The 24314-nt window shown below is 40.9% G+C and overlaps 1 protein-coding gene across 1 annotated transcript; it reads right to left on the reverse strand.

Moving 5' to 3' along the window:
- Positions 1-1508: 1508 nt before the first annotated feature.
- On the reverse strand, positions 1509-24314 carry ADPRHL1 (ADP-ribosylhydrolase like 1). The gene is made up of 7 exons (XM_069972375.1): positions 24093-24314; positions 15764-15928; positions 10908-11033; positions 8160-8300; positions 6503-6630; positions 4728-4860; positions 1509-2468 (listed from the first exon to the last, which is right to left on the reverse strand). The coding sequence occupies exons 1-7, from the start codon at positions 24304-24306 to the stop codon at positions 2311-2313; spliced, it is 1065 nt and encodes a 354-aa protein (XP_069828476.1). The 5' UTR covers positions 24307-24314; the 3' UTR covers positions 1509-2310.

A 24314-nucleotide genomic window follows, 5' to 3' on the forward strand; every position in this document is an offset into this window, starting at 1 on the left:
CAGGCGGTCCTCCCTATTACGCACTGGGCACTGAGGATGAAGGTAGGTCTCTTACCTTTATCCTTGACACTGCTTCCATGCTGTTTGTAGTTTAATCCAGTGTTTTGTAAAACTGCTTGGAGCACTGATGGCAGATTGGTTCTCTGGGGGCAATACCCCCAACCCCAGTGCTCCCAATGGCCTTACTAGATGCTGGATTAAACTACAAAGTGCATGGAAACTATGCCGAGGATGAAGGTAGGAGACATACTTTTATTATCAGTGCTACATGGAGCTATCAGCAGGTTCGATTAATCTAACCTGCCAATATGTTCTCTTTAACAAGGTGTTTAACATATTACTTACCCCCGTACAGCAAAACAGAAATTACAGAAATAAAAGCATAGTTTATTCACAGACATGTAAAGCAGTAGTGGAAAAGCATTTCCTAGAAACATTAAGGTCAGTGCTGTTTAATTAATCTTTTTACATATACAGTACATGCCTCTGAATGCAGATCATTGCTCAAATTGGAGGATTATGTATGCATCATTCCATCCACCAACATCAGAGGATTATTATTGCATAGTTTATGCATACTCAACAAGTGTCCGAACAATGAGGTCATACACGCTTTGTCATTGACACGCTTGTATATATGTGTATCAGTGATTTCATAGATTTAGCTTAGAAAAAGAAATTGTGGTAGGATTTATTATACACAGATATACATTTTACTGAATGTTCAGCAGAAAGCAGATTAAGGCCCCGTTCCCACTGAGCAAAGCTAGCGGAATTCCACGACGGAATTGTCCGCCGCGGAATGCCGTTAGCCTCCCGCTCATAATGGGAGTCTATGGGAGGCGCGCGCTGCTGCTCTGTACGCGCTGAAGAATGAACATGTTCATTCTTCAGCGCGGACAGGGCAGGAGCGCGCGCCTCCCATAGACTCCCATTATGAGCGGGAGGCTAACGGCATTCCGCGGCGGACAATTCCGTCGCGGAATTCCGCTAGCTTTGCTCAGTGGGAACGGGGCCTTAGGCCTAATATTTTCCTTCAAGCGTTTGCAGAAATCCTAGACACTGGGATGTAGCACTTCAGTACCCTCTTTATATTAAGTCATGTATATTCAAATGTTTTTAATTATGTTGTATAAGATTCTGACTAGTTACAATAAGTAAATATAAAGGGCATGAAATCCACCTCATTATTGACTAACTCCATTCTCACCTGTCATTTGGTTTCTATTTTGTGCAAAATTAATCATTCATCTATAATCATTAGAGATAAGCACAACTGGAGCACGCTCGAGTCCTCTCGTTCAGCATGTAAATACCGGTGGCTGAAGAAGTTGGATGCAGCCCTATGGAGTTTGGGAAAACATGGATACAGCCTATGGTTTTCCAGGACTCCCTATGGCTGCATCCAACTACTTCATCCACCGGTATTCAAGTTCTGGACGAGAGAACTCAAGCAAAATACTGATTTCGAGAAGAAAATGTTTTTTTTTTCAAAGAACTCAAGGGGACGATGATGTGTTGGTTGTGAAGTCTACAAAAGAATTTATGGAATAGATACAATGTAACGAGTGTATTTAAAACTTTATTCTAAAAAAGAATACACCTTGTCTATTATCATAACTTAGTCAAAACTGTTGTTTGTGTAGATCCCTACTCTTATATATTGTCTTATTATGGGTGTGTTGGGTTCCATTAAGTTTTCTGTCATCTTAACAGGAAGTATGCCACTAAAAAGAATTTGGGACAGAGGCTCCAGACTAAACCTCTAACACAAATGTGAACAAAGCTCTATATATTGTTTGTGTAACTGACCAAGACACATAGGTACACATGTGAATTTGAACAATCAAAAATATTTTCAGTGCAAATCTTATATAAAGCTCCATGCAACCACAATACATGCTATTTTGTAGACAAGAGAAAAGCTATGTAATGTTGAAATATTGTGAAATTTTGGGAGCTTGAGTCCCACCAAATGAAAATGAGAACAAACTAAATCCATCTGTGTACCGTGTCATATGCATATGCAAAAATGATGCATCATGTGGTCAACGACGACTCCCAATGTAAGTTACATCTACGGTAGTTACACAGCAGCACATGCAACAGATATATTTTTCTACATGCATACAATTCAGTACTACTTGACTTATAACTGAGGTAGGATAACTGAATGAATATAATAACTACATATAACACCAACATGGCAACATATAAAATGTACCCCCTTTAACACACACACAGGTGCACACTAAAACACTGCTAATTTATAGTTCCGTTTTCAGCATTAATAGATTGAAAATAGTAGCTTTACTTTTCTTTTGAAGATACTTGATAGAGCTTCTCCCCTAAGTACTGGAGCCTCTCCTTTAGTTCAATTTCCTGGTATAGACCCTTTGGTATGTTGTTTATACCATACAGCAAACCAAAGAGACACCCAGCAATAGATCCAGTAGCAGCACTTTCTCCTGCAACAAAAAGGTAATGGTGAATACTGTAAGCAAATGTCTACAAGATGCACGATAGACTACAAAAAGTCAGCTTGGCATTGGGAAAGCAGCCACATACATACATAGAGTGGATATATTTCTGCCCTTCATGTGGGCAGAACATTTTGGTTGTTAAAGTAAAAGCATCTAATTTGCTTTGTCCCTATAGGGCACAGGGCGCTGAGGATGGAGGTAAGTTTCTCAGCTCACCAATCCACCCTAGATTGCCTCCCTCTTAACTAATATTAATGGAGCACCATCCCGATAGTCATTAGGAGGAACAGGACACCTGGGGTGGATCACTGGTAAGTCTGCCCCCAGTGCAACGAAATGCCTGATTAGCATAATAAATAAATTGCTAATATCCCAAAAATGGTGCAGAGGATGAAGGTAGCCAAGTTACCTTCATTTTCGGCACTCTGTGCCTTATAGGGACTTTTCAGTAAGTTAGACGCTTCTAACCTGCTGATAGTTTCCCTTTAAAGAGGTTGTCTGTTTTAGAAAGCTAATTTTTAAATACTTTAAATAATCATTTCACTTCAAAACTATAGCTAGGCTTTTCTTAACAATATGTTAAAAATGGTAGTGGCAGGACTAAAGCTACAATTTAAATAGTCAATAATACATATATAGCAGTACACAAACATAAATAGTACTACTATACTGCAAATATGGTAGTACATAGTACTACTATACAAGAGATAGATAGTATAGCCTTACTGCACCCATACATAATGCACACAGATATATAATAGTACAAACTTACACACATTACAACTACATACTGTAGTTACACACATTACACATACCTCTCATACAAATCATTGTCACAATCCAACCGTGCTGAGAAATCTATGATGGGAAAAGCCTGATTTCAGCCCAATCTTGCTGAACACCCCCCCATCCCCCTTCCTTCTTTAGTGTGCCTCCCACCTTCTACTCCCATTGGACAGGGAACAGGATCCCTGAATCTTCAAAAAGAAGCAAACATCCCTACTACACCAGTTCTTAGCAAGGACCTAGGAGAATAGCTTACAAAAAAAGAGACAAAAGACATACCACACAAAGATGTAGATTAGGAATGGTCCGAACAGAGTTTGGTTCGGGATCATACGAACCCGAACTCTCGGTAATGATTCCCGCTGTCTGCCCGCTCCATGCAGCGGGCAGATCCAGTGGGAGGACCGCCTAGAAAACTGGGATACAGCCATAGCCATAGGCTGTATCCCAGTTTTCCAGGCAGTCCTCCCGCTGTATCCACCCGCTCCACAGAGCGGGCAGACAGCGGGAATCTGATGCCGAGCGTTTGGGTTCATACGAACCCGAACCTCGGAGGGTTCGGACCATCCCTAATGTAGATCTATATCTACCTATAAGAAATAATATGCTCTATTTTTTTTTCTCTCTCTCTTTTTTTTTTTTTTTTTTTTGTATATACAAAATATGAATACCCAAATAACTAAAAGAAATCGGGGACTAATAATTCAACCGATAAGGGCGGTTTATAGGCAGGGTGCTGTCATGAGCTCAAAGAAAAGAAATTACCGGTAAGTAATTCAGCTTTTCTCTCCTCGCCCTATGGTGGCACTCCTGGAGATTAGACTAGGGATAACTGACTGCCTGCGGGGGATTATGGCCTGAAGGACTCTTCTACCAAATATCAGACCCAACTGCTGTGAAGCCCTGCCTAGATGACACTGTCCATCGATAAAATGAAGTGCTTTTACAACGGAAAGAAGACACACAAGTGTTATAAAGGTATATATCACATGTGCAGCATCTAAGCTTGTGGATGGTGCCAAAAACTGCACATAGATTTAAGTGAGTGTGTGTGGGGATGGGGGGTAACTATGACTTTAAAAAGGTCTTTCTGGGAGATGGTAATAAGGTGGATCTGGTACGGAGCTAGTAAGGGAGGTTTGTTGTGAGGTTTATATTTTTGGGGGAGTCTAGTATGGGTTCTCTATTAGGATTTATGGTGTCTGGTTTGCGGTCTGTATTTGTAGGGGTTAGGGTGTCTAATATAAATGAGGGAAGCATATGGCCACCTTGTGCACCCTTCCTCAGAATCTAACTGATGTGTGCTATTAAAATTGTGCGACAGTGTTCTATTATATTTTCCTTGGCCATTGACACTAAACATTGCTTTTAATTTTTCTACATTTCCTGAAAAAAAAGGAAGCAAGGAATATATAAAAGATATATAAAATTCATATTAATTCCTACAGAAACACTTACCTCCATGGAACATGGCTCGACTGCAGAGTTCACTCCAGTCTGCACCCGCTCCTAAAAGTGCATCGTATGCAATCATTGGTGCATCATGTCCTCTCCTTCCTCCACGACCTTCTGAGCTCCATTTCTTATATGTCTAAATATTAAATGTTAGTACATATTAGACTTCTCACATTGGCTGGGATACAAAATATGCAATATAACATCTTCATGAATTAACTTCATATTTCATTTACCTCTACCCATTATGGTGAGGGAGTATAATGGGTTACCGGTCGTTAAAGAGACTGTGCCAGTAGGTTTATGCTGTCCTATCTAAGAGTAGCATAAACTAGTGACAGAAAAGCTGAACACAATGATGTATAACTTACATTGTTCTGTGCAACTAATGCGGAGATATACTCCTGAATAACATGGACAATAGGTAGTCCTCTCCATTATGTGCATGAGCCCAGTAGTCCTGGATATTCATGAGAAACTGAAAACTCCACCCACCAGATGCTGATTGGCAGTTATCTATCCATGCTGTGTATAGGCAATCAATTGTTAATCAGCAACTGGAGGGTGGGGGGAGGGGTGTGGTATAAACCATATTCTCCTGCATATTAGGAGAATGGCTGAACAGAATGATGTAAGTAATACACTGCTCTCATTTAAGGCAGCATAAACCTAGTGACAGAATCCCTTTTATGACCAACATCAGAGATTTTTTTTTTGGTGTGTGTGTTTTGTTTTTATATCTTATGTCTTGTGATGAGTGTTGTTCCTTTCCCCAAGCATGATTCGTGCAATTTATTTATGTATTTTAGTGGGTGGTTGGATGGGGTCAGGAGACTTCCGACATGGAGATATGAAAGAAATGTTAATAGTTCATTCAGAGCTTAGTATAGCTTAATATTTATGCATAGCATGGAATTATTGTTTGGAAATTTATGTGAAAGTAGTAATACTAAGTGTTATCAGAGTGACGGCTGTTTTTTTGTTAACTTTGTCCAATAATTACTAAACTAAAGAATTAAAATAAAATGTGTAATGCAAATGTTTTACACTGATCTTTTATAAGCAATCAAATGAAAAATCTATATATTTTTTTATATAGCAAAACAAAAAATATTGAAGTTTGGTATCATTGTATTCATGCTGAAATGACATGTACAATAAATTTTGTATATCCCACACATTTGCATGATTGCATTTTTTTTTCTCAGTTTTGCCTTTCAAATTTTTTTTTTTCAAATATATGATAAAATAAAGGGCACCAATAAAATGGACTACTTGTCCCACTAATTTTTTAAGAATTGCTTTTGGGTTACTATATCTTTGCATTCAATTTACAAAACTTTTTTAGTATGAGCACTGCCATGTCATTGTTTTTACCTTTTTGTTATGACGTTAAAAATCAATGCAGAAAGGGTTAATGAGTTGAGATGAGCGAACCTGCCGAGGTTCAGGTTCGTATGAACTTGAACTCCCTGCGTCTGATTCCCGCTGTCTGCCCGCCTATGGCTATAGCTGTATCCCAGTTTTCCAGGTGGTCCTCCAGCTGTATCCACCCTCTTCACAGAGGCTGCAGACAGCGGGAATCAGAAGCCGAGAGTTCAGGTTCATATGAACCCGAACCTCGGCAGGTTCGCTCATCTCTATTAATGAGTCATAACATAATTCCCATAGAGCTGTACGGGACGGCAGTGTGCATGATGGACAGTTGTTTCATAAAAACTTCTCACTTTTGTCCTGCTTTTCAGGGAATTATTATAAAATATGCAGCCAAGCAATACCTTGTCTCTCTCATCCGCATCATACTTATCAGGAAAATTGGGCTTATTCATATTGTCTTCTTCTATTTCTCTTTCTTCCAGATAAAATTGCCATTTCGCTTCAAAGTAAAACCAGTGCTCTTGGTATTCTATAGAAAATAAAACCACATAGTGAATAATATAAATATGCCTGGCTTATGCTACAATTGTTTTTGTAATTGACAGTGGTTTAATTATAGGGTCACAATGACTGCTCTTACAACCAGGTTTTTAGGCCACACCAACACTTTCTCCTCTTAGGCTGCGTTCACACTACGTATATTTCAGTCAGTATATTTCAGTCAGTATTGCAACCAAAACCAGGAGTGGATTAAAAACACAGAAAGGATCTGTTCACACAATGATGAAATTGAGTGGATGGCCGCCATATAACAGTAAATAACTTCCATTATTTCAATATAACGGCCGTTGTTCTAAAATAACAGCAAATATTTGCCATTAAATGGCGGCCATCCACTCAATTTCAACATTGTGTGAACAGATCCTTTCTGTGTTTTTAATCCACTCCTGGTTTTGGTTGCAATATGAGGACCACAATACTGACTGAAATATACATATACTGACTGAAATATACGTAGTGTGAACGCAGCCTTATAATGTTTTCAAGATCTTCCTGACCAATTCATGCCCTAATAACAGATGCAGAAAACAAGGCGCTCTCTGCTGCTCTGTTCAGGCCGGGTCAGGTGGGGAATAGACATACAGCAGTCTGATCTGCTCTAGAGAACGCACCATGCTAGCGGCAACTCCTGCAGCCGCTCCTGGACCTCCGGGCTCCACTATTATGCAATCACACAAGCTTGCAGGGCTGCATCTCTATGCTGGGCCGGCATACAGGGGCTCCTACCTGGTCACTCCCTCGCTGCCCGGGTTCTGGCTCCCCTAACTAACTCTCCACTAGTAGATCTCCTGACAGGAGACTCTGTGCCTGCTCCTGCTGCATTAACACCTCCCTTCCCAGCCCCGCCGCATCTCCAAATATCCCTCATGGCAGTTCACTGGGCCTCCAGCACCTCTCCAGCCATAAATGTTTTTGCCCCCATCCCCCACTCCCTTATATTTTAAATGTAATTTCTACACTATACTGCACCCCCTGCTTGACACATTAGATATATATATATATATATACACATGGTTCGTGACCTAATGTTTTTTTTTTTTTTTTTTAGAAAATTAATCTGATCTACTGAATTGAGGGAAATAGCAGTATATGTGCATTTCCCATAATTAGTGTATCTCAGGATTTTGTCTAACTTTGCCTTTGTAATAACATATTAAAAATTTTATTTTGGCCAGAGTTCTCCCTTAACATGTCTATTAGCATGTAATTTCCACTATTCCACAACTTTTCCTTCTTGGTGTTGCAATTTCAATCCTGTAGAGTGTATTTGATATACTCCTTTATGCCACGCAGTGTAATTTCCAGTACTCCACAACTTTTCCTTCTAGGTGTTGAGAAACCCTGCCGTAGAGTGTATTTGATGTACTACTTTATGCCACACAGTGACATTAAAGTCTGCAGATATGCCAAATCTCAGTGTGAACAGAGCCTTAGTAAACAGTTATCAATTTATTTTTATCAGCCCCATTAGCCAATTTGCCAAGTAAAAAATCTTACCTGCCATATGGCGAATGGTTTTCTTACAATATTCTTCAGCCATTGGAATTACCATCAGCATATCTCTTCCCCACTGCACCAGGGGCTTTCCTTGTATTGCGTAAGAGGCAAACAATGCAGTGCAGAGGGAACCCAGGAATCCTGCATGTATGAATAAAAGATGGTACAGAGCCAATGAAACACCAAGTGCCAGTTTGGTTACAAACACATATTTTCCTGATGTGAGATTGCAAATCTAAAAGCTATATACAAATATAGATAAATGCATGTGTATAAGCTATTTATCTATTTAAGTAATACCAATATGAATAGAAAAGCCCAATAATGTGTAAAATACATGCTTACTTGAACATATGGAGATATGCCAAGCATACAAATGAGAAGGATAGTAGCTTGTATTTTCTTTTTTTTCCATCATAGTTTTTATCGTTATTACTGACTTCAAGCATTTTGTTAAGAACCAGAACATTTTAATATACATCCTATATTTTGTTGGCTGCCAGTTCTCAAAGAAGTCTTATCAACAGTCTCAGCTCGTTTTTTTGGTGATTTATTTATCGTCTGCTTCAGCTCTGTGATATTGTGTCTTGCTCTGGATTTAGTACATGATTTAATAAGCCAGGAGTTGTTACTGGAAGGAGATACCCTGCTATCAACACTGTATTTTATATGACTTGAAATTTAGCACCATGAAGAGGTGCTAGACAAACAGATCCAACAATTCTTTTTTTATTACGTTTTCTGTTTATAATGTTATTTTACTTTCACGATTTGCCTACATGTAGGGCCAACATGATCAGTGCATATAGGGCTGTTTATATAGATAGATATAAAACAGATACCAGCAGCACTGCAGTCCAAAACAGAGTCAGGGTGCCTTCACACCTACCGTATCGCAGTAGAAAATCCGCTGCGGATCCGCAGCAGATCCGCAGCAGATTTAACTAAATGAATGAACACAGCATTAAATACGCACTTACAAATCTGCTGCGGATCCGCAGCGGATTTGACAGTGCGTATTTAATGCTGTATTCATTCATTTAGTTAAATCTGCTGCGGATCCGCAGCGGATTTTCTACTGCGATACGGTAGGTGTGAAGGCACCCTAAATGTGGCACACGCAGCTCTAGGTCCAGACCCAAGGCCAAACTTGATATACAGATTAGACAAAACGCAGCACTCCAAGCATCAATGAAGAAAACAGTAAATAACTTGGAGTGCTGCGGTTCGTCTTTTCTGTGGATAAATAGATACAGTTCCCTCCAGGAAATTTTCTAAATTACAAATGCAAGAGAAGGAGGGAATTTCTAGATCTAAATGGTAGGAATCTGAATTTCTTATTGAAAATACATATATCATGCAAAAACATGGCCTCTTTTCCCCCTCTCTTGTCTCCAGGTCAGGTGTGGTTTGCAATCAAGCTCCATTTACTTCAATGGAACAAACCCCACCCAATCTGGAGAAAAGAGCGGGGCAAAAGTGGCCATGTTTTTGTAGCGCTGGATAACCCCTTTAAAGCTTCATACAAGTTCACATTTGGACAGAGCCATATTAGAGCACCAAAAATAGCTACAGAGCCAAAATTATACCTCTGAATGCTTTTAACTTTTTATAACACACAATTGCACAACAGACCATCATAATAAAAGCAACTGACAGACGCCCAACTCTAATATTTCTATAACTAACTTTGTTTGCACCTCTGTTGATAATCCCACATGTGCTATAGGCTAGGTTCACACATCGTTTTATTTTAGTAAAGAATGAATGCTGATTGCAATAGCATCAGCGTTTGTTCTTTACTGCAGGGGCGGCATTGCATTGAAGTCAATGCAATGCCGCCTGCTGTGTTCATACATCGTTATTTTAACGTCCAATCTTTAGAATGGACGTTAGAATAATGTGGCTGTTAATTAGCTGTTCACACAGCGCAATGTGCAGCGGCGGCCGAACATTGCATTAAAGTGAATGGCTAATTGATTTGCAGGCACACCCGAATTGTGGAAAAAGAACTTTCTTGCAGCCGATACAGAGGTATCGGCTGCAGGAACGGGCTGAGTGCAGCCCGGCGGCTGGCTGTTTAACAGCGTCCATTGCTATGCAACGGACTGTGTTAAACGATGTGTGAACATAGCCAAAAGCTGCATTATATCCTTCTCTGTTAGCCTGGACTTCAAATCCAGCAGTTTGTTTAAGATGAATCTCAGCCTCGGAATGTAAAGACAAAAGACAGTTTTCCTGGATAGAAAAATAAACTGTACCCTGAAGTCCTAACCCTGAAACTTTGATGGGTTAGGTTCACTCATCTCTATTTATGACCATAGCAGACTGTAATTTCTTTTTTATTTTGAAGGGCAAGGTGAGGTACAACTACATGGCAATAATTATGGAATCACCATGCTTAAAGTATGTTCATGTAGCATTTTTTTTTTACATCACAGCAAATCACAAATATGACAACTGGACAACCGAAATCCTTCTTTTTGCAAAGTTTAAAAAACTTGGAATACTGATGTAAGAAGTGTGTTGACATCAGTGGAGAGTATGTGGAATAAATGTAAAGTTTCCTCTTCCTATCTGGTTTCTTTCTGGGTGAAGTCAAGGACCTATCAGCACCCCCTCGTATATGCGGCAAGGAAAAAGCTATTCCAGTTCAAATTCAAAATGGTGTGCTGCACCATAGTCAATTTTTATACAAACAGTAGAGGTATTCCTTACAGTGTGACCCAGTTTTAGTAAATATCTTGCCTGTTGGATGATTATGTGTCATCCTCCCACATTCAATGCTGACTTCAATCAAAGTCTCCAGCCTCTCAGGTTGCCAGTATCTCATACCAATAGACATTGCTTTTGTGGCAGCTCCAAATCCAGAACCTAGAGCGTAGGGAAAATGACATTGCCATTACACAGCAATTAATATCTCTATTAACTTCTTTATAGCATATTAAACAATTGTCCACTCAGATGAAGTTTTTTATTTTACAAAATTCAAATAATAAGGACACAACATGTATGTTAAAACCAGTCATTAACTTAGCTAAAGGGCATCTACACCTTTCCAGATAAAGTTGTACTGCTTCAAAATAAAAATTAAATATTATGACATAGCAGTATGAGTTTTTTTTTAAACATAGACATATAGAAGATTGTCGGTAGAAAAAGACCACTTGGTCCATCTAGTCTGGCTTTTTAGTATTTCCTCGCTTAGTGTATGTGCACACTACGGAATCCTGACGGAACATCTGTTGCCGATTCTGCAGTTCATACCCACTTGCAGACTTTGGCAGCTGTGCGCATCTCCGCCTGTGCCATAGACTCCATTCTATGCACGGGTGGATTCCTGTGTCCGTCCAAACAATGAAGTCCGCAAACGGGTGCAAGCTGCGGAATTCGCAAAGGATTTTCTATTGGGATTCCGTAGTGTGTACATACCCTTAAAGTATGAGTTTTAGGATACATGTACAGTATGTTAGCAATATTTTTGGGATTAGTGGGATTGGTATCCCAGCTGTTCCCATGGCATGTTGGTTTGTTAGGGGATTGCCCCCTGCTGGAGTGGCACTGAACTTTTTGAACAAAGAAATAGCTTTATTTTGTTCCCCACAGAGAGCCATAGAATGCTTAAAGGACAACTCCCGCGGGACCCCAAAAAAAAAAAAAAACACAGACACCATACTCACCATCTCTCCGGTGACGATCGCCACTCGATTCGCCCGCCGTCCGCCTCTCCGTCGCCGCCTTCCGCCATCCAGCGATGTCTCCAACTTCCGGGTCCAGGGGATGGAAAAGGCTGCCAGTGCGCTTGCGCACCGGCAGCCTTTTCATTGGCTGGAGCGCATCACATGGCTTCCAGCAAGCTCAGCCAATCAGGGCTGAGCAAGCTGGAAGCCATGTGATGCGCTCCAGCCAATGAAAAGGCTGCTGGTGCGCATGTGCACCAGCAGCCTTTTCATCCCCATTCACTTTGCATGAAGACGCCGAGGAGGAAGAAGACCCGGACCGCCCCTCGGCTCTGACGTCGTCGTCACCAGATGCCGCCCCGGAGAAGAGGACCGTGACGATCGTAATAGGTAATGTATACATTCCTTAACTTCCGGGGTGGGGGGTCGGGGGTCCGAAAGTGGGGGAAGGGGGCCAGGCCGGGTATTTAACCACATTACAAAGTTATATAACTTTGTAATGTGTGTTAAATGAGCAAAAAAAATTTTTTGTGGGAGTTGTCCTTTAAGGGTGCATTCACACGTACGCAGCAGATCTGCAGCAAATTTGATGGTGCAGATTTTATGCTGGGTTCAGTTATTTAGAGTAAATCTCCTGCAGATCTGCTGCTGATGCGCTGAAGATCCACAGCATAAAATATGCTGCGATACGGTGTGTGTGTGTGTGTGTGTGAAGCTACTTTAAGGCTGGAAACCAGGGGCGTAACTACCACTATAGCAGCCATAGCGGCTGCTATGGGGCCCGCCGCATCAGGGGGCCCCATGGCCTGCTCCTGCAATACACTGGGCCCCCTGAGCCGTCATCATTTGCAGCACTGGGTGGCCCTGCTGGTCTCCTGGGTTTTGCAAATGTCCCTTTAACTTCAAGCACTCCTGACCAGAGCTAGCAGTTATGTAGTTATGACTTCACTTGACCGTTTAGTGGTCAGTCGGGGAGGGGGCCCAATCAAAAGTTTGCTATGGGGCCCAGCTATTTCTAGTTATGCCCCTGCTGGAAACACACACACAGCAGTTTTTTTTGTGAAACTGTCACTGCAGTTTTTGCACCAAAACCAGTAGAGGATCTAACAGGAAAGAGAAGAACAAGTCCTCCCTTTATATTGTCTATCCCATTTAAATCTACATCTGGTTTTGGCACAAAAACTGCAATGACAGTTTTTTGGGTGAAGAAACTGCTGTGTGTGTTTCCAGTCTAATGGTTTCATTTCACAAAAGTGGTAGACATGCCTAGGGGTTGCAGCTCACACTTGATGGGCTAATACTTGAAAAGCTGAGGAACATCAATATTAAAAGTGGTCCCTTACCATGGATGAAGGACTGTGAGTTGTATCACAAGACCTTTAGATTCTTAACCAGGAATGTCAAACTCAGTCCCTCCAGCTGTTGTAAAACCACAAGTCCCATCATACCTGGACAGCCAAAGCTTTAGCTTTGGCTGTCCAGGCATGATGGTTATTGTAGTTTTACAACAGCTGGAGGGCCTGAGTTTAACACATCTGTTCTAAACCATCAATCGTAACACATTTTCCCATATGCTTTCGACATACTTGATGTAGCTTTAGGCAAAACATAGCTCAGCTTGGATGTATTTCTTTGTAAGGAAAGAGTTCCATCTTGTCACGATATCCCACAGTTCAGAAATATGAAGAATACAGGAGATTGCTATCACATGCAGTACACAACCAGTATTTGCCTCTTGCTTCTTGTTGCCTTCTTCTTGTTTTCTTAAATTTTTTAATTTTATGCCCTTTTGATGACTGTCTTTACAATATATTATAAGCTCACCTGGCCACACTCCCACAAGGCTCGGTTTGCCTCCTACACACCAAGGAAGGCGAAGCTCCGCTGCCCCAATCACAGTCCAGTGGTGTGTTAGGCTGACTAGCCGAGTAATGCAATAGCCCGTAAGGCCGAACAGTGAAGCTAGAGTGCCAGGCCAATCACAAGTGATCGTTTGGGAATTGCCCTTCGTCACTAGAGATGAGTGGAACTTTCGGACGGAAATCCAGGGAATGTATCTTGAATTTCCTGGAAGATCCTGCCCGCAGATTCCCGGGATCGCAACTATGCACCCGGGATCGCAGGCATAGTAATTGAGCGAAAATGCCGTCGGACCAAAAGTCCGACGGTTCGCTCATCCCTGTTCATCACTAGTGTTTCCTGAGTATTGACTGTGGTCATGGCTTATTTTTATGACTTCGTCCCTTATCCTGGTTTAGTACCTGGCTACTGTCTGTGTTTCATCTCAGCTCAGTTACTGGTATTTTCTTGCTTCTGAATTCTACTATCGCTTTCTTGGTTCTGACCCCTGTTATTAGACTTCTTTTGGTATATGCTTTGTAAATTAGGGCCCTAATACACTGTACCTGGCTGTATCTGTACCAGGCTGATACAGACTGTTGACTATTCTGTACCCCTGACAAGCCCCACACCTAGCTAGAGTAGGAAACATTACCCAGTTGGGGGCTGCCTCTTAGGGAAGATCACCTGAGTAGTCAGCGATAGTGGGCTGGGTTTAGTACAGGATCACTGTGCCCCTACAGAGGTAATAGTATATTTAATGTTTTTAAACTTTTTTGTACTGTTCTGTTAGGACAAACATGTAATGTTTTATATTGTTATGCCATAGTAACTGTAAGGTACCAGGCAAGACTGAGACCACTGTAAGGGTTAGGCTACACACACAGTAGCGGATCACAATAGGTCCGTTTTGGGCGGTAGGCCAGGGCCCTGAGCTCCTGGGAGGCCCATGACCACCCAATCAGACTTATCAGTGTATTGTCTCCTGGCTACAATTCTGCCATAATTTGCCTGTTTTTACAGCAATTTTGCACAAATCAGGGCATGATGATCCTGTACTATGAACACCACGTTGGTGCTGCCATAGTTACAGTGGGGTGGGGGGGCCCAGGCTTTGTGAACAGCCTGGGGCCTATGGTAAAGTTAATCCGCCCCTGTACACACAGCTATGACCCTTCCAGAAGGGAGGGAGGAGCTTGCTATGATCCTGCCTCTCTTGTAATAAGTCCAAGAAATTCTTTTTGGATGGCACGTCTGTGTCGAGGGTGGTACTCTTAGTAGGAAAAAAATTCTATAGCATCATGAAAGTTCAAATCTCGGCACTCACCATTTTCATGCTTCCAGAAATCTTTATTTTAAAATTCATCAGATTTTTACAGTGGTAAAAACAGGACGTTTCAACAGTTGAGGAAGGCTTGACGCCGAAATGTCCTCTTTTTACCGCTGTAAAAATCTGATGAATTTTCTAAAATAAAGATTTCTGGAAGCATGAAAATGGTGAGTGCCGAGATTTGAACTCTCTTGTAATAAGAAGAGAAAGTTTATGGAGTTGAGTGTAGCCTCCCCAACTATGTGTTAGTATAGTGCCATCCTCTCCCCATGTAAGTGGTTCTAAGTAGAGATTAATCCACAACAGCTTGGGGTAAAGTTTGCTCCTGTAAAGGATTTTGTCCAGGGCACTATTCTAATCTAGCCCTAACCTGAGCACAGGAGAGGAGAGGCAGAAGGAAAGTGTTAAGAATGGGGGGAGTAGTTGAACAAGGGCTCCATAGCTACATACTAGGATCAAGGAGGGCTTCCAGCAAAGCCTAGTGCAGTGTGGCTTCCAAGTCATGATTCTTCAAATCTTACCCTGCTGATGGGAATACAGTACTGGTGACGTGTAGATATGTTTTCCTACATGCAAATACTACTGCAAAAACTGTAGAACATAGAACTAGAGAACAAAGGCTTGAGTGAAGAAGGCTCGACTCCTTGGACAGTGGGACAACACACACATATATTGGGTAACCTTTCTTAAGTCACAACTACGCTTTATAAATCGTTCTAATTTACAATGCTGAAGAAGAGAGAGAAATTCTCTACCTTTTTCATTAAATGGAGTATGCCATGCAAGCAAATAGTTATCTGGTTTAAGGTGGGAACAGCCTTCAATTGTTGCTGGATCTGGTCTCCGTTCTTGTAGCTTATAAACAACATCAACATATTGTTTCACCATGTCACGGTAGAGATCTTCTAGGCACCAGAAATCTGCCACAAAATCATCAAGAATAATGTAGTAAACATGTTATGTATTAGAATGCATCAATAATTACAGAACTAACACTTTGAGGCTGGGGCTACACAGCAATTGGTCATGCGGCCCCTTCACCCATACAAGTGAAATGGGTTGCGTTATGACCCACAGGCAGCCGCAGCTGGGGCCCTGCAGTTCCATACAGTCCATTGAGGATGGATTTTTTGCCACTGCTGGTTTGCAGAACCTTGTAGTTCACAATGTGACTCCATTCACTGTAACCTTATTTTATAAATCACTGGCACGTTGCAGTTACATAAATTTACCAGTATAAGGCAGAGGTGAAAAGGCGACATTTATTTTTTTTAACACATCCTGTTTCATAGTATGAGAGCTGCCGAGGAAGAGTGCAAGCAGTGCTCCCGTCCTACATTAATAATCACTTCATTCATTAAACATAGAAATCATTCAAGCAGTTATTACAAAGCAGCCTGTACCCAGTGCTGAGAGCTCCTGCTCAATTACAATACAGAGGTATAATCCGCATGGAGGTACAGTAATCCAGCAGACTTTCTATTAACAATATCATACAGCATCTTATCTATGCTTACAAGGATTTTTCCTTATTCCCATGTTCTGTATACAGTATAGAAGTAACAAACCACAAGACAAATGCACCATTTGGCCATCTGGCATGCCGGTGGCGTGGTTCTTTTTTAGAACCGCTACCCGATTTCTGTGGACGGTGCCGGTCTATTCCCAAACACTGGCCCAGCTTGGAGCCCTGGTGGGCAGTCCTTTTTTGAACCGCTGCCCAGTTCCCGCGCACAGCACCGGTCTATTCCTAAGCATTGGCCCGCCCCAGAGCACAGGGGGCAGGCCCGCCTGCCTGAGTGTGACAAAGCCCCCTCTCCACATTAATGCGGCTACTTTAGAATCAATAGAGCCACGTTACAGAAGGGAGATTATGACACTGGGGGCCGGCGGGTCTGCCCCCAGTGCTCCAGGGCGGGCCGATGCTTAGGAATTGACCAGTGCTGTGCACAGGAACTGGGCAGTGGTTCAAGAAAAGGTACTATGCCACCGGCATCCCCGCCACCGAGCCGGTCTGTTCATGTATAAACATATACAAACATATATAAACATATGATATAAAAAAAAAAAACAAATCGAGTTGTTTTTTTGTTAGGCGTTTTTATCTTTGGTAAGAGGCATTTTGTCTTTGTATATTTATCATGTGATTAATAAACTATGTTAATATTATGTCTGCTGTGCCAGCTGCATATTTTTACTTAAACTTTCTTTTTTATATGGCTTTATTATGGTATATTTAGTGTGTCAGCACTGTACAACCACACAGTTTGGCTTGTGCATATCAAGTTTTTTTTAATTTACTATCTTGATCCCCTAATTCCCCAGATTTAAACCCAACTTAGCATCTCAGAAACGGACTGCCTTACTCATTGTGTTTGCTGTGTGGATCCCCCCTCCCCCACTTGCCCTCCAGCAGCTTTGGGGTGCACTGCAGTGAGCATGGCTCCAAATACCTGTGCCTACCTACCAAGACTTTATTGAGTCACCCTTAACCTGTCTCACAAATATATATATATATATATATATATATATATATATATCCATCCACTGGACAGATTTCAGGCTCTTGTATTGTACGAGACACTGAAAACACTTATCTTCCGAGCCTTGGGTCAGTTTATTTTCGGATAAATAACATTCCCCCTGCGTGAACATTGAAACTAAATTTAGGGCCCTCTTGGCTGAAGATTAGACAGTGGCATTAAAACAAGAGTCTGACTTATCAAACAAAAGACAGAGAACATTCCAGGATCTATATATATTCAGATTTAGAGAGACAAGATGATGGCAGCTACATACAGCTCTTGTGGTCAGCCTCATACTACAGCATATACAGCTAATTCACCCTGACAGCTAATGGTGGCCTTCTTATACAGACATCACTGCAGGGTGTATATAATACCTCTGTGTATGAGTAGAAACTACATTTTGGTTCCTGTGCTCAGGTTGATATTTAGTGCTCAGTATGAATGCTAGGTGTCTCAGCTAACCAGACTTAGGCTGGGTTCACACAGTGATATGTGGATCAGCACTTTCTGTCGGTATTTGTAAGCCCAAACCAGAAGTTCCTCTTCCTCCCTCGTTGTCCTTACATCTGTCCACTTTCACCCTGTGCTCCCACCCTCATTCTAAAAGTATGGTGGATGTATAGCCTTTAATTTAATATTGTAAAGTAACGAGTAGGCTGTAGGTGATTCCAAGCCATTTGCCCCTTTTTAACACTATTATATAGATTTTATAGATTGATTTTTTTTTTATAAAGCTGTAAATTTATTATTATAATAAATGTATTATTTATTAAAAAAACACGAAAATCTCTTTCTCTTTTCTAAATGAGGTTGCTTCAGCGGCAAGCTTGTGGATTTATACAAGCTCTATTTGTAAGAATTAGACAGTCATAGAAATTCCTGTAACACCTGCAACTAGAGATGAGCAAAGCGAATTCACAACAATTTATTAACAAATTTGCCAAACATGGCAGCCGCACATGTTAGCTTACAGCACTGTCACTTGGTGGAAGCAAGGGATTATCCATAATACCTTGAGCCTGTCCAATCACCTACAAGCCCCTCTGTAAAAGTCCATATTATTAACTCACTGGGCACTGTGTATATATACCAATTCAATGGGAGCAGTGAACAGTGTCCATTGTCCACCGCTGTCCTAGGAGAAAGTGTCATTTTACGCTGCTCATTTACCAATATCCACTGCTGTCCTGGGAGAAAATTGATATTACGCCATTGAACCACCAAGGTCCACTGCTGACCATGGCGGAAATTGAATGACTGACTGGCTAATTGACTTTTCTTTTAATTTTCATGCCCAATTTTTGACACTGTACCAACATCTATAAAAAAAAATCGCTACTCTCTAATACAATGTGTACTATTAGAGCTACTTTATACTATGTTATAGTCCCACTATTGTAGCTACTTTATACTATGTAATAGTCCCACTATTGTAGCTACTTTATACTATGTAATAGTCCCACTATTGTAGCTACTTTATACTATGTAATAGTCCCACTATTGTGGCTACTTTATACTATGTAATAGTCCCACTATTGTAGCTACTTTATACTATGTTATAGTCCCACTATTGTAGCTACTTTATACTATGTAATAGTCCCACTATTGTAGCTACTTTATACTATGTAATAGTCCCACTATTGTAGCTACTTTATACCATGTTATAGTCCCACTATTGTAGCTACTTTATACTATGTAATAGTCCCACTATTCTAGCTACTTTATACTATGTTATAGTCCCACTATTGTAGCTACTTTATACTATGTAATAGTCCCACTATTGTAGCTACTTTATACTATGTAATAGTCCCACTATTGTAGCTACTTTATACCATGTTATAGTCCCACTATTGTAGCTACTTTATACTATGTTATAGTCCCACTATTGTAGCTACTTTATACTATGTAATAGTCCCACTATTGTAGCTACTTTATACTATGTAATAGTCCCACTATTGTAGCTACTTTATACCATGTTATAGTACCACTATTGTAGCTACTTTATACTATGTTATAGTCCCACTATTGTAGCTACGTTATACTATGTTATAGTCCCACTATTGTAGCTACTTTATACTATGTAATAGTCCCACTATTGTAGCTACTTTATACTATGTAATAGTCCCACTATTGTAGCTACTTTATACTATGTTATAGTCCCACTATTGTAGCTACTTTATACTATGTAATAGTCCCACTATTGTAGCTACTTTATACTATGTTATAGTCCCACTATTGTAGCTACTTTATACTATGTAATAGTCCCACTATTGTAGCTACTTTATACCATGTTATAGTACCACTATTGTAGCTACTTTATACTATGTAATAGTCCCACTATTGTAGCTACTTTATACCATGTTATAGTACCACTATTGTAGCTACTTCATACTATGTAATAGTCCCACTATTGTAGCTACTTTATACTATGTAATAGTCCCACTATTGTAGCTACTTTATACTATGTTATAGTACCACTATTGTAGCTACTTTATACTATGTGATAGTACCACTATTGTAGCTACTTTATACTATGTTATATTACCACTATTGTAGCTACTACAGTTTGACTGTTTTAACCCCTAAGGACGGAGGCAATTTTCGTTTTTGTTTTTTCCTCCTTGTGCATAAAAGGTCATAGCACTTGCATTTTACCACCTAGAAACCCACATGAGCCCTTATTTTTTGCGTCACTAATTGTACTTTGCAATGACAGGCTGAATTTTTGCATTAAGTACACTGCAAAACCAGGAAAAAATTCAATGTGTGGTGAAATTGAACAAAAAAAAGCCACATTTCTTTTATTTGGGGGTTATTTGTTTTTAAGCCATTCTCCCTGGGGTAAGACTGACTTGTTATGCATATTCCTCAAGTCGTTACAATTACAACGATATATAACATGTATAACTATTCTTTTATCTGATGGCCTGTAAAAAATTTAAACCATTGTTAACAAATATATGTTCCTTAACCCATAGCTGCACCAGGACGTTATTTAACGTCCTCGTGCCGCTATGGGAGTTCAGAGGGGGGTCGCGCGGCGACCACCCTCTGAACTGCCGCGATCCCGGGTGCCGCGTGTAGCCCGGGCTCGCGGCTATTAGCGGGCACGGTCCGATCGCCGTGCCCGCTAATTAAGTACTTAGAAGCAGCTGTCAAAGTTGACAGCTGCTTCTAAATACTTGCGGTTATACATCCCTGGTGGTCTAGTGGGGGGATCGCCCCCCTGCGGCGCGATTGCGGGGGGGCGATCCCTGCATCCATACCGGGCCGGGGTCTGCTCCGTAATGGCGCTGATCCCGGCTCGGCATTCTATTGCTTTTGGCTGCAGCAGCCAAAAGTAATAGAACACCGATCTCATGGATTCATGCAGTATAACTATACTGCATGGATCTCTATGAGAGATCAGAGTGCATATACTAGAAGTCCCCCAGGGGGGCTTCTAGTATATGTCTAAAGTAAAAGAAAAAAGTATTTTTAATAACACAAAATCCCCTCCCCTAATAAAAGTCTGAATCACCCCCCTTTCCCCATTTTATAAATAAAAATAAATAAATTAATTAATAAACAAACATGTTTGCTATCGCCGCGTGCGTAATCGCCCGAACTATTAATTAATCACATTCCTGATCTCACACGGTAAACGGCGTCAGCGCAAAAAAAATCCCAAAGTGCAAAATTGCGCATTTTTGGTCGCATCAAATCCAGAATAATTGTAATAAAAAGCGATCAAAAAGTCATATATGCGCAATCAAGGTACCGATAGAAAGATCACATCATGGCGCAAAAAATGACACCTCACACAGACCCATAGACCAAAGGATAAAAGCGCTATAAGCCCGGGAATGGAGCGATTTTAAGGAACGTATATTGGTTAACAACGGTTTGAATTTTATACAGGCCATCAGATACAATATAAGTTATACATGTTACATATCGTTTTAATCGTAACGACTTGAGGAACATGCATAACAAGTCAGTTTTACCCCAGGGCGAATGGCGTAAAAACACATTTCCCCCAAATAAAAGAAATGCGTTTTTTTTTTTCAATTTCACCACACATATAATTTTTTTCTGGTTTCCCGGCACATTTTAGGCAAAAATTACATCTGCCTTAGCAAAGTACAATTAGTTGCGCAAAAAATAAGGGCTCATTTGGGTCTCTAGGTGGAAAAATGCAGGCGCTATGGCCTTATATACACGAGGAGGGAAAAACGAAAACGCAAAAATGAAAACTGGCTGTGTCCCCTAAGGGTTAAAATCACTCCATTCCCAGGCTTATAGCGCTTTTATCCTTTGGTCTATGGGGCTGTATGAGGTGTCATTTTTTGCGCCATGATGTGTTCTTTCTATCGGTACCTTGATTGCGCATATGCAACTTTTTGATCACTTTTTATTACAATTTTCCTGGATTTGATGCAACCAAAAATGCACAATTTAGCACTCTGGGATTTTTTTGTGCTTACGCCGTTTAACGTGCGAGATCAGGAATGTGATTAATAGTTCGGGCGATTACGCACACGGCGATACATGTTCATTTATTTATTTATTTACTTTTATTTAAAACCTGGGAAAAGGGGGGTGATTCAAACTTTTATTAGGGGAGGGGGCTTTTTACTAATAAGAACACTTTTTTTTTAAAGAGGTTTTTTTAAAGAGGTTAATAAGATTTGTTTTTACTTGATTCGTGAATATTTTCGAATCTGACCCGACTTTCACAAACCTCGCTAAACGAATTTTCAGCTGTTTCGCTCATCTCCACCTGCAACACAGTATGCCCCACTTTGCATTTAGATTAGTTTTTATGAGTCTCTCCGATATTATTGAATAGATATTTCATTCTTTTAGAATCTACAATTCAACGATGAGCATGTTTACACATATAACATACTGATCCACCTAGATTGCTCATATTTGCTTCTTTCTTGTAAGTCATATGGAAACTAAAGCCTTAAGACGTCGTTCGGTCGTTCGCAGTAGTATTTTATTCGCAAAATGGTGAATAAAATATTTGCAAACCGGTTCTTTACGCTGGGGGCCGGGAGGGGGTGTGGTTGGGGCGGAACGGGGGGCGCGAACTCATAGTCCGCGCGATTCACTATTTTTTTCTCTGAAAGATACGCCGAAAACTTACTCCAGTCCTTAGCTGGCGTAGGTTTTCGGCTGTGTGCACCGGAGCGCACGGGATTTATGTGGAGGCAGTCCGCCTCTACATAAATCTCCGTATCGGACATTTTTAAGTCCGGCGTAAAAAACCTCGGACTTAATAAATGTCCCCCATAGTGAATATATTGTGAATTAATCCCATTGAGGAATGATTCAGGTAAAGGTAATAAGATGTTAATAGCTGTCAACAGACTGAGCACTGTTTATGCCCTCCTATGTTCTACAAGTGGAGTGAATAGAGTATGTAACAATATACGGATGGTCAGCATAACAACTGCTCTGCTTACTACATTCATGGAAACAGAGGTCATCGTAGAGCAGGCAAGCAGCTTTTATAGCTTATATGCTCTTGGATTGATATTTGGAATCATTTCACTTGGCCACAAAGGCAGTTGTGGTGAAAGAGGAAGAGTGTTGTATGCAGGTCTATATTTATGAGAGGTACTGGCCTAAGCAGTGCCGTCTCATATATCTCCTATATTATTATCTGTGTATCCCAAGCATTTATGCCCCACCAGGGTCATTTCCCAGGACACCTGAGAATACTGTTAGGTGTCTGCTCCACTGTAGTTCCAGTAGTCATAAAGAGCTTTATTTATACTGAGTAAAACTATGGTTAGCTGAAGAGCCATTGGCTCCCTGGCCTATACTTTACTTATAAGGCACAGGTTGGTTTATTCCTGTGGCCTACAAGACACTGTAAGGCACCTAAGGATGCCATCAGCCTAGCACAGGTAGCATGATCACTGCATCACACCTCCTGACAGGAATGCAGGAGCACCATTACTGTGCGGAAGGGGCACTAAAAGCAGCACCATTGATGACCTCTCCCTAGAGTGCAGGCATTACAGTAAAACAGTATGTGAGAATAAAACAGACCAAGAACACATGTGCAAGCCCTATTAAGTTAGAAGAGGGCTCACGCACTGGACTCACTGCTGCATAGGATGTTTCCATAAGGCTGGGTTCACACTGTGTTTTTTTTCATACGTTCCTGCTCTAATTTCCGCCATTAGCTACAAACGCTTAGCTGTGACTGCTGGATCCAGGTGTGGTGTGGTAAAAATTTTAAAATTAGACTACCAGGACTGTCAAACTTACTACAACCCTAGAGGATCTGGAATTCAATCATTAACCTCTTTAATTCCATAGGCGGGCATGACAGGCATCAGCCATGGGACTACTTACATGTTTACCAATATAAATCTTTACTACCCTAGTTTATCAGATATTACTTTTATACATTTATCTGCCACAGAAATGATTGTCTTTGTAATATACTGGGTACAACTTCTCTGAAAATTCTAACAATTCTAAGCTGCCTCCCTGGCCACATTGCTGGTTTAGGGCTGTCATACAGGTACAGTTGCATTAGATGTGAATATCTTACCTGTCACCAGAGCTTCTGCAGTAGCCACATGCATCAGTGTGTTGTGGCTTACCGGCCATTTGTCTGCTGATAGCACCAACTTTTCCAAACCTCCTAATTCTTTTAACTCCTCGAGAATCTTTACACCTGAAGAACAGATTTCCCAGCTAAAGTTTCTATATCCCAATGAATCCCCCACAGCAGACAGGAGCATAGCAGCTGTATATTTCTCCATGATGAAGG

Source organism: Dendropsophus ebraccatus, chromosome 5 (genome assembly GCF_027789765.1).
Source record: "Dendropsophus ebraccatus isolate aDenEbr1 chromosome 5, aDenEbr1.pat, whole genome shotgun sequence".
Classification (NCBI taxonomy): Eukaryota; Metazoa; Chordata; class Amphibia; order Anura; family Hylidae; genus Dendropsophus; species Dendropsophus ebraccatus.